This window comes from Oncorhynchus nerka, linkage group LG4, assembly GCF_034236695.1.
Source record: "Oncorhynchus nerka isolate Pitt River linkage group LG4, Oner_Uvic_2.0, whole genome shotgun sequence".
Taxonomy (NCBI): domain Eukaryota; kingdom Metazoa; phylum Chordata; class Actinopteri; order Salmoniformes; family Salmonidae; genus Oncorhynchus; species Oncorhynchus nerka.
This window is the reverse complement of record NC_088399.1, coordinates 26370592-26382619: the sequence shown is the minus strand read 5'-3', so window position 1 is coordinate 26382619 and position 12028 is coordinate 26370592. Positions and strand designations below refer to the sequence as shown.

At 45.5% G+C, this 12028-nt stretch overlaps 1 protein-coding gene across 2 annotated transcripts; it reads left to right on the top strand.

Moving 5' to 3' along the window:
* The first annotated feature begins 6777 nt into the window (after nt 1-6777).
* si:ch1073-398f15.1 (cardiomyopathy-associated protein 5) lies at nt 6778-11778 on the top strand. 2 transcript variants are annotated; one of them, XM_029644560.2, is made up of 4 exons: nt 6778-7431; nt 8111-8472; nt 8582-8853; nt 8980-11778. In XM_029644560.2, exons 1-4 carry the CDS (start codon nt 7304-7306, stop codon nt 10813-10815), a joined length of 2598 nt encoding a protein of 865 aa, XP_029500420.1. In that variant the 5' UTR covers nt 6778-7303; the 3' UTR covers nt 10816-11778. The 2 variants fall into 2 exon arrangements, with proteins under 2 accessions (XP_029500420.1, XP_064873465.1); XM_065017393.1 differs by having other exon boundaries at nt 6779-7431; nt 8111-8489; nt 8587-8853.
* The last annotated feature ends 250 nt before the right edge of the window (nt 11779-12028 follow it).

Here is a 12028-nt window from a genome sequence, read left to right as displayed (position 1 = left end):
GGCCTGGATCCCCAGTAGGTGGGCCTGGATCCCCAGTAGGTGGGCCTGGATCCCCAGTAGGTGGGCCTGGCTCCCCAGTAGGTGGGCCTGGATCCCCAGTAGGTGGGCCTGGCTCCCCAGTAGGTGGGCCTGGATCCCCAGTAGGTGGGCCTGGCTCCCCAGTAGGTGGGCCTGGATCCCCAGTAGGTGGGCCTGGCTCCCCAGTAGGTGGGCCTGGATCCCCAGTAGGTGGGCCTGGATCCCCAGTAGGTGGGCCTGGATCCCCAGTTGGTGGACCTGGCTCCCCAGTAGGTGGGCCTGGATCCCCAGTAGGTGGGCCTAGATCCCCAGTAGGTGGGCCTGGATCCCTAGTTGGTGGACCTGGCTCCCCAGTAGGTGGGCCTGGCTCCCCAGTAGGTGGGCCTGGCTCCCCAGTAGGTGGGCCTGGATCCCCAGTAGGTGGGCCTGGATCCCTAGTTGGTGGACCTGGCTCCCTAGTAGGTGGGCCTGGCTCCCCAGTAGGTGGGCCTGGATCCCCAGTTGGTGAGCGAATGCTGTGTGGCACAGCGGTCTAAGGCACTGCATCTCAGTGCACAAGGCGTCACTGTAGTTCCTGGTTTGAATCCAGGCTGCATCACATCCGGATGTGATTGGGAGTCCCATAGGGCGGCGCACAATTGGCCCAGCGTTGTCCAGGTGTGGCTGGGGTAGGCATTCATTGTAAATAAGAATTTTTTCTTGCCTAGCTAAAAATAAAAGTATACTCCCAGGCCACCCATGGCTGTGGAGGGGGCTCAGTCATGTGAAATCCATAGATTAGGGCCTAATGCATTTATTTCTATTGACTGATTTCCTCATATGTAACTCAGTAAAATACTTGAAATTGTTGCATTTATATTTTTGTTCAGTATAGTATTTCATATAATTAGAACTTTATATTTATGATTCACCCAGAGGTCCAGTTTTTTAATTTTTTAATTTATTTAACTAGGCAAGTCAGTTAAGAACAAATTCTTATTTTCAATGACGGCCTAGGAACAGTGGGTTAACGACAGATTTGTACCTTGTCAGCTCGGGGATTTGAACTTGCAACCTTCCGGTTACTAGTCCAACGCTCTAACCCCTAGGCTACCCTGCGCTCCACTTTATGGATAGCTGCTATATTACTACACTATTACTACTCTACTACTGTGTTTTTTCTAATGGGAAACGTTTATTTACCTTCTAGAAATTAAAAGCATACACAGAATGATAATGGATGTAGTGTACACATTGATTTGTTCAAGTTGCATTATTGTGCAACTGATGGTGGCCACCTTGTGGACATTGGATGACAGTGCCAAATGTGGCCGTTAATGGTGTCTACTGTTATCAAAATAATTTTCCGGCCCTCCAACTAGTTTTCTTTTAAACAAGACAACAGAGACATATTGGCCTTTAGTTTTGATCAGGGCCCATATGTTAATGGATTGTTCTATGCTTAAGATAGACATGTTATAAACTCAATGATGAGGGGGATACAATGTATACTATTTTGAAGGAGGGGATTGCCATTCTCTCTTTGGCATCAAAGCAGATCCTTTTTACATGCACACTGCAGTATCAGATATGTTATCAGTGTTTTCAGATACTATCTACTTCAAAGGTATTCAACTCTTATCCTACGAAGTCCGGAGCCTGCTGGTTTTTTGTTCTACCGGATAATTACAGTAATTGCACCCACCTGGTGTTACATTTTTATTTAACCTTTATTTAACTAGGCAAGTCAGTTAAGAACAAATTCTTATTTACAATGACGGCCTACCCCGGCCATAAGAACAAATTCTTATTTACAATGACGGCCTACCCCGGCCAAACCCTTACCTGGACAGAGTGCTGGGCCAATTGTGCGCCACCCTATGGGACTCCCAATGTGATACAGCTTGGAATCGATCCAGGGTCTGTAGTGATGACCCTAGCACTGAGATGCAGTGCCTTACATTGCTGCACCACTCGAGAGCCCAAATCAGTCCCTGATTAGAGGGGAACAATGAAAAAAATGCAGTGGAACTGGCTTCCAGGACCAGAGTTGAGATTGTGCATTCATACAGTGCATTCGGAAAGTATTCAGACTCCTTGACTTTTCCCACATTTTGTTACGTTACAGCCTGAACAACAGTAAAAAGAGAGTGGAAATAACATTAGGGAGGCTATATACAGTAGCAGGGCTATAACAGTAGCAAGGCTATATACAGGCACCGGTTAGTCGGGCTAATTGAGGCAATATGTAAGGGGTGCGTAACTGGTGGCAGGGAAGTCAGACTCAGGAGAGCAGAACTAGGTAGTAGCCGGAGCAGTTTAATTTCAAAACCAACGGCATCAAGAAAATAACAACTTGGGTACAAAACCCAACGCGCACCAGTCAACATGTGCACAAGCACTTACAACAAACAATACCACACAAAGACATGGGGGGAACAGAGGGTTAAATACGCAACACGTAATGAGGGAAATGAAAACCAGGTGTGTGGGAAAACAAGACAAAACAAATAGAAAATTAAAAATGGATCGGCGATGGCAAGAAGACCGGTGACGTCGTCCGCCGAACACTGCCAGAACAAGGAGAGGAACCGACTTCGGCAGAAGTCGTGACACAATATGTACATGTAGGTATAGTTAAAGTGACTATGCATAAATGATAAACAGAGAGTAGCAGGTGGGGGGTGGTGGGACACAATACAGATAGTCTGGGTAGCCAATGTGCTTGGGCACCGGTTATTTGGGCTAATTGAGGTAATATGTACAGTACATACAGGTATAGTTAAAGTGACTATGCATAGATGATAAACAGAGAGTAGCAGCAGCGTAAAAGAGGGGTTGGGGCGGTACACAATACAAATTGTACGGGTAGCCATTTGATTACCTGTTCAGGAGTCTTATGGCTTGGGGGTAAAAGCTGTTGAGAAGCCTTTTGGTCCTAGACCAGGCACTCCGGTACCGCTTGTCATGCGGTAGTAGAGAGAACAGTCTATGACTGGGGGGACTGGGGTCTTTGACAATTTTTAGGGCCTTTCTCTGACACCGCCTGGTGTAGAGGTCCTGGATGGCACGCAGCTTAGCCCCAGTGATGTACTGGCCTGTACGCACTACCCTCTGTAGTGCCTTGCGGTCGGAGGCCGAGCAGTTGCCATACCAGGTAGTGATGCAACCAGTCAGGATGCTCTCGATGTTGCAGCTGTAGAACCTTTTGAGGATCTGAGGATCTGAGGACCCAGGCCAAATCTTTTTAGTTTCCTGATGAGGAATAGGCTTTGTCGTGCCCTCTTCACGACTGTCTTGCTGTGTTTGGACCATTCTAGTTTGTTGGTGATGTGGACACCAAGGAACTTGAAGCTCTCACCTGCTCCACTACAGCGCCGTCGATGAGAATGGGGTCGTGCTCTGTCCTCTTTTTCCTGTAGTCCACAATCATCTCCTTTGTTTTGATTACGTTGAGGGATAGGTTGTTATTCTGGCATCACCCGGCCAGGTCTCTGACCTCCTCCCTATAGGTTGTCTCGTCGTTGTCGGTGATCAGACTGTTATTAACAGCGAGAATCGCAGAATGGTGAACTTACTAAACGACAGATAGTTTGACTGTGTGATATTAGCTTCTTGTGTAAATATTTTCTGTCTGGATTTTAATGATTTGCTGTGTCATCTGCAAACTTAATGATGGTGTTGGAGTCGGGCCTGGCCACGCAGTCGTGGGTGAATAGGGAGTACAGGAGGGAACTGAGTTTTTCCCATTCTTCTCTGCAAATGCTCTCAAGATCTGTCAGGATGGATGGGGAGCGTCGCTGCACAGCTATTTTCAGATCTCTCCAGAGATGTTCGATCGGGTTCAAGTCTGGGCTCTGGCTGGGCTACTCAAGGACATTCAGAGACTTGTCCTGAAGCCAGCCCTGCGTTGTCTTGGCTGTGCTCTTAGGGTCGTTGTCCTGTTGGAAGGATCTCTCTGTACTTTGCTCCGTCCATCTTTCCCCCGATCCTGACTTGTCTCTCAGTTCCTGCCGCTGAAAAACATCCCCACAGCATGATGCTGCCATGGTTTGAGAGTCCTTTAGGTGCCCTTTGGTAAACTCCAAGTGGGCTGTCATGTGCCCTTTACTGAGGAGTGGCTTCTGTCTGGCCACTCTACCATACAGGCCTGATTTTTGGAGTGCTGCAGAGATGGTTGTCCTTCTGGAAGGTTCTCCCATCTTCACAGAGGAACTCTGGAGCTCTGTCAGAGTGACCATCGGGTTCTTGGTCACCTCCCTGACCAAGGCTATTCTCCAAAGATTGCTCAGTTTGGCCAGACGGCGAGGTTCCAAACTTCTTCCATTTAAGAATGATGGAGACCACGGTGTTATTGGGGACCTTCAACGGTGCATAGATGTTTTGGTACCCTTCCCTAGATCTGTGCCTCGACAAAATCCTGTCTCGGAGCTCTACGGACAATTCCTTCGACCTCATGGCTTGGTTTTTTGCTCTGACATGCACTGTCAACTGTGGGACTTTATATAGACAGGTGTGTGCCATTCCAAATCATGTCCAATCAATTGCATTTACTACAGGTGGACTCCAATCAAGTTGTAGAAACATCTCAAGGATGATCAATCGAAACAGGATGCACCTGAGCTAAACTTCGAGTCTCATAGCAAAGGGTCTGAATACATATGGAAATAAGGTATTTCTGTTTTTTATAAATTAGCAAACATTTCTAAAAACCTCTTTTTGATTTGTCATTATGGGGTATTTGTGTGTAGATTGTTGAGGGAAAAAATATTTTAATACATTTTAGAATAAGGCTGTAACATAACAAAATGTGGAAAAAGGGAAGGGGTCTGAATACTTTCTGAATGCACTGTGGATCTTATATAATACATGATATAATACATCCAATATAATACAGGTGGAGTGTTGACTTGAGCTTTGAGGATAGCATGGCCATGGCGTGACTAAGATAGTGTCAAAAACACAACTCAGGTCAATAACTGAAATCTTAAATGGTTGAATCTTTCAGTGTTAATGCTAATGATCAAATACTGTTATTACATTTTCCTGGGCTGTTCATGGCTTCACATAAATCACAGATATTGGGGGTGGTATTTCACTGAAACATAAGATCCTCATGCCCTGCCCCTCACATCTGATTGACCACCCGACAAGAGAGGGAGCAGGGAACATTGATATACACTGATCTTCCTAATATTGAGTTGCCCTGCCCACTCCACCAGGACATGGACTATATAAGGTGTTGAAAACGATCCACAGGATTTTACAAGTTACATCAATAAGGGATCATAGCTTTCACCTGATCAGTCTATGTCCTGGAAAGGGCAGCTGTTTGTAGTGTTTTGTACACTCATTAAGTGTAGAATTAGCACACAGCCAAGGTTTGGATGGCAGGGACATCACTACCGTCAGCACAGTGGAGTCACAGTATCCCAACCCTTCTCTCCTTATCTTCTCCTACTCCTCTCCTCCCCTCCTTTCCTTTCCTTTCCTTTCCTATCCTTCCTCCCCCCTTGATTATTCCACTGTTCCAAAACATGTTGACATAGCATTATAGGGTTCTTCTGACTAGATAGATACCTCCTCTCCTCTCCTGTTTCCTCTCAGAAGAGTCAAAACTGAGAACGCTGTAGGACAGGCCAAAAGTGCCTGTCTGTTTTTAGCCTCCAACACCACCACGCCTGCCTGATGTGTTCCGTAACCCTCACCCCAGTTGGTGAAACCCTCACATAATACTTCACACTCCCTTTCCCCACATTCCCTAAACTGGAGGCTCCTAGGCGACTGAGAATATTACAACCATAACCCACAGGGGTCTTAAAAGGGTAGGATGAAGTTACCCGTAGACACTGATCTAAGTTCAGTTTTGTGTTTCCTCCCCTAATTGTTAAAGGCCCAGTGCAGTTAAAATTCAGGAACTTCTAATCAGCCTGTTTGCATGAGCGGGAGTTTCGGCTTCCCTGATGATATCACCAGGCGGTAAATTGGTTAATAGACCAATAACAAAGATAGTTCCAAAACTCTGCCAATAACAGCCAGATTTAAGTTTTCTCCTCCCAACTCAGACCACTCTCAGACAGTCATAGTACAATTATTTTAAAAGGTAATATTTAAAATATAAAGTAGTTAATTGTTATCCAAATGATTTGATATAAAAACATCTGCATTGGGGAGGGGGATACCTAGTCATTTTTACAACTGAATGCATTCAACTGAAATGTGTCTTATGCTTTTAACCCAACCCCTCTGAATCATAGAGGTGCAGGGGGCTGCCTTTAATCAACATCCACAGCACCCAGGGAACAGTGGGTTAACTGCCTTGCACAGGAGCAGAACCACAGATTTTTACCTTGTCAACTCTGGGATTTGATCCAGCAACCTTTAAGTTACTGACCCAACACTCTAACCACTAGGCTACCTGCCTTCACAGTTTTAGGACAGTAATCTTTTCCTAGATATGTTTGTACATTGTTAACGGTTGTAGTAGGAGACTATATCTGAGAAAGAACCCCTGTCATGTGCTCCAACAGCAACCCCCACCCCTCTCCTTGAGTCTCATATTCCCTGTCCAGTATCTGTTTCACATTGCGAATGGAAGGACATTAGCAGATGACACTTTGACATTCAAGTCTCACCAAGACCTGAGAGAGACCCTGTAGGCAGAAATATGATCCTAATTTTAATGTGAAATAAATGTATTGAATTTGATTGGCTTGCATGACTACAGGCTCACTCTACTCTTGCACACTGAGAAGAGAAAGAGAGAGAGGCTCTGACCACTGGTGCTGTCCATGGTGCTGGACTTTGAGAAAATTGATTATAATAAGCATGATACTCCCTTGTTAATTATGCACCGCTAAATGACATTCTACATGTGTCAATTTCAATCCTTCTTATCTACCCTTGTTGTGTCAGACTGGCAGACAGCACCGTGCCAATGGATACAGGCTGGTGACAAGTATTATTTTTAGACCTGGCAAAAAAAATATTTTAAAAGAAGTGGGCGTCTTTTCTGCTGATACTGCTGCAACTGAATATGACGTCTATAGGTAGCCTACACACCCTGGGTCAGGATACACTTTTCCCCCACAAAAAATAGTTTTACAGCTATAGTTATTGGTCCTGTACTTAGTGTCAACTGTCAAGGGATGACACATTTTGAAACCCTGGATGCCGTTCTTTCTATTTCAAGATTACGCTGAGCACAAAATCTCTGAGCAAGTTCTCCAACTTGGAATGTCATCAACGTTGCTCTGCGGAGTGCCGATAAGAAGCCATTGAAAATAGATGAGAAGAACCTGCTACAATGGATACAATGGAAACGGTGGAATGTATCAGGATAGATCCAGATACTCTGACAATGCTAGAGGATGATGTGGACATCACAGAGGGAGTCTGCCAAATCAATGACGAGGTTGAGGATCTCCGCAACAGGTAGCAGCCTATATCCTACATCATTTCTGACATTCTGTACAGCCTACTAGAAGTGAAATCTGAGTCTTTTTCCAAAGTACACTGGCGGTCAGTTTTAGAACACCTACTCATTCAAGGGTTCTTCTTTATTTCTACTATTTTCTACATTGTAGAATAATAGTGAAGACATCAAAACTATGAAATAACACATATGGAATCATGTAGTAACCAAAAAAGTGTTAAACAAATGTAAATATATTTTAGATTCTTCAAATATTCACCCTTTGCCTTGATGACAGCTTTGCACACTCTTGAATGAGTAGGTGTTCTAAAACTTTTGACCGGCAGTGTACATTCGCAAAAAACCTTAGCCCCTCCTTCGTCGAGATCACATTAGTGTGGATGAATAGTTAGGGAGATAATTAAATGATTTGATACATGATTGAAAATTATTGCTGTCTCTGAGCATTCCACTTTGTCGAGATAAATCAGAGTTCAATCCATAGTAATCATGTCTTGTTCACATTCCTAGTGAGACAGACAGACAGACAGACAGACAGACGTAGAGGGATCGTCACATACATAAGGCTTTTATTTCAAGTCATTGTTTATTATAATTTCTTGATGTGCCTCAAAATGGGAAGATGTACATTTGCCCCAGTACCTCACCATGTTATCTGTATTATCCCATCTCTTCCAGTTTGCGGTTGGCGGTTCAGGATGAGGCGGTGCGTCCCAAGATGCAGTGCTTAATGATGGACCCCTCATTCTCCATGGTTACCGTGCAGGGCGAGGACAGCGGCATCCAATGGGAGACCAGCTCCAGCCGCTGCTCCACCCCTTGGGGTTCCGAAGCCGAACCCACCCCTACCATCGCCTCGGAATTCTGCTTTCCCATTAATGAAAGGTCTGTTTCACCTGGATTAGGATCTGGAACAGCAGGTAAAATAACCTTTGTCATGGATGAGGCAATGATGGTGAGGAGGCCAAGGATGAAAATAAATTGTGGAGGAGGACGCAGGAGCCGGGCTGACAGACGGGGACAGACTCCTCTGCCCACAGGTGATGACTTAGGTGAGGTCACTGAAAGAAATTAGGGAATACCTCAAACTCTGATATGCTCAAACTGTAATCTATTGAGACACATTTTTGCATATTTTTCCTTCCTCAGGTGAGTTGGTTGAGAAGCCAGAGCTAGTGGAGGTCTCCCTGCCCAATGTGAGGGCAGAGGGAGATGGGGAGGAGGAGGAAACGACAGATCCCAAAGAGGAGAAGAAGCAGAGTTTGTTCCGCCTGGTGTCAGAAGGCTCAGAGATCCTGAACATCATGGTTCCTCCCAGGCTGGTGAGCATTGACGAGGAGGAGAGCCAAGTCATGGTGGACAACCTGTCTTACCTGGAGGAATCCACCTTCACCAAACCCAGTAACGAAATCATAGAAGAGGTGACAAACACAATTTAATTAGATCTGTAGACCTTACTCTGTCTATCCATCCATTCATTCAGTCATTCATTCATTTATTTGCTCATTCACTTGTTTGTTTATTCATTCATTGATCCATTCATTCAGGTTTTTGAGGAGGACACCGCACCATCAGTGGGGGGTGGAGATCAAACGGTGGAACACACTGACTCCTCCCATCTCACCAGGCCTGATCAGACTGACCCTCCTGGGGCTCCGGTGGCAAAGCAGCCCAGACGAGGAGCCACCAGTGACATGGACTACTTTGAGACATTTACTCAGATGGATGAGCCTGCTCCAGGAGGCCCCACCATGATTGAAGAAGGACAGAAGGAGGAGGAAGCAGACTGTGGAGAGGAAAACCAGCAGGTGAGTGAGGAGCCGGAACAGCTCCAAGATGCCGCACCTGTGACCGAAGACCTGGGAGGTTCCAGCACAGGCGTTAGCGGAGAAGAAATCTCCAGTGACCATCTAGATGAGGTGTTCTACGGCGGTATGGACAATATGCCTTCTAAGAACTATCTGGAAGTAGAGGAGGGCGCAGTAGACAAGTCACCCAAGTCCCCTCTGAAGGAGAGTGGATCGGCCCTCTTCGGCAGCGAGGAAACCGTCCTCACCCCCATCTTCCTCCCCTCGGGACCCCCCAAAATCATCAACCCCACTCTGCTAGAAGAGCCTACGGCCATGGCCTTCCTTTACACAGACCTGTATGAAGAGGCGGTGGGCAGCAGGGAAGGAGTGAAGGAGGAAGACACTGAGAGTATGACCTCCGAAAGGTCCTTCCACAGCAGACACTCAGACCGGGAGGCCAGGGGGTACTTGGAGAAGTTTGTCCTGAAGGACGAGACTCCCATGGTGGAGCTGGAAGGGGAACCAGCAGTAGAGGAAGGCTTCAGAACTTGGGCACAGGAACTGTACACGCTGGACAGCTTTCTCTCCCACCCTGATGATAGAGAGATAGAAGGGGAGATCCAGGAGTCTGAGCATGACATGACAGATTTTTTCCGGACGAACGCCAGTTCCTCTCCATCTGATGATCGGTACATCCCATCACTGGATAAAGAAAAGAACCATGCAGAACGTGTGAAGGAGGACAAACATGTTAAGGCAGACAATGTTTTAAAGACGGTGCAGGAAGCACCTCAGCTTCAAGTGGTTAAAGAAGGGAAAACCACAGAGGAGGAGAACAAGAGTCAGGGCGTTGTCACAGATTTAAATGATCCACCACTTTCTGACCCAGAGTCTTTCTCTGAGAGGGCTGGTGGGGGGAGTGTCACTGAGCCCCCCACAGACAAAGACCTCTCATACAAACATGATGCTCCCACAGTGGAACTACAAAAACTCCCACCTCTGAGTGACAGTGGCACAAATCAGGAAGCTCCAAAGCCAGTAGCCCCCCCTAGAAGGAAGCCAGCTGCACCTCACAAGAGCTCTCTGAAACTAGCGCCACTGGCTCGAGCCCAGACCCCAGTTGAGATCCTAGAGGGAGGAGGAGATAGAGGGAAGGAAGAGAGGGAGGAGGAGAAAGAGAAGGCTTCACCAGCTGAGACTGCTGATGAAGGAGAGGGGGATGGAGAGACAGGACAGAGGGAGGAGGAGAAAGATATGACAACACCAGTTGACGGCTCATCCTCATTTTACCAATCCCAGATTATGCTGCTCTCAAGTATAGCTACTGAACCAGTAAAAGCAGAGGATAAAAAGACTGAATTGGCTGAAGAAAACACAGAACCACCTCAGGCTGAGGAGAGTGACAGCCCCAAGCCAGAGGCTGACCCGGTATTGACAGGACAGGACAGTAAAACAGAACCAGCTAAAGGAGAGGCTGAACCAGCCGAGTCAGCCAAGCTAGAAGTTGAACCTACAACAGGACCTAGCCAGACCACTCCTTCCGTTCCTGCCCCAGTGAATGACCCAGCCAAAGGCGGATGCATCATCCTTTAGCATTATTGGCTTTATGCTGCAGCAATTTGAAATTGAGAGGTCAAATGATGAATTGAAGTAAAAATTACAGAACTTCATATTTTTTTCTCAACCTGGTCTCAGAGTATTTTGTACTATTCTGTACATAAATCCGAAACACTGCATTTAGTATGATATGTTATGGGTCGCATGGTATGTATTAATTTGTGGATGATATGTTACGAATTACAATTTGTATTATATTTTATGAATTTGCAGAATGTACAGTATGTTACAAATTTTCAAACTGTATGATATGTAATGAATTCTAGCTAGGTGGCTAGTGGCTAACGTTAGCTAGCTGGCTAACATTAGGTAGGCTAGGGGTTAGGGTTAAGTTTAGAAGTTCGGTTAAAGAGTTAATGTTAGGGGAAGGATTAGCTAAAAGGGTTAAGGTTGGGGAAGGGTTAGCTAATATGCTAAGTAGTTGCAAAGTAGCTAAAAGTACCAAGTAATTGAAAAGTTGCTAATGAATTAAATGCTAAAGTTGTCTGTGATGTGAAATTGCAACCATTGGGTTGCTAGACATTCAAGCCCACCGACCATCCCAACTAACCATCCTACTTTAATTTTTCCTTAAGTAACCATCTGTCTTATGTAAACAACCATCTGTCTTATGTAAACATACTAACATACATTATTATACTAATTTTAGTGTCCTGGATTTACATTTACTATGTTACGTCTATCAGATCAGGCTGTTTTTTCTGGATATTTATTTTTATGCATACTTGCTTATTTGACCATTTTTAAACCGTAGCACAGTAGCACTTTTTGGTCTGGTTTCCCGGGCCCAGCCTAAACACTTTCAACTGAGATTCTCTATTAAGCAGTCAGTCAGACTCATAGGTAACTGTTAGGTTATTACCATTTAACCATTTCATTTCTAAATAAATATCTGATCATTTCTGAACTGTAAAATAAAGTTCTACCCATTTTCCTCTCCTTTTGTATCTGAGAGAGAGGAGTGTACCGTATAGCCGCTGCTCCAGATCATCCAATCTCCTCTGTGTTAATGGATGGTGGCCAGTTGAAAAAAACCTGTGTGTGTGTGTCTGTATTCGTGTGTGTGTGTTAGAAATAGGAAGTATGAATCACGGAAGGGGAGGGGGGGAATTGGAGAGGTGGGGTTTGTCAAATGAGTAGCCTCTTATACACATTGATGACCTTATAGGAAGGGAGTGTGTGTGTGTTG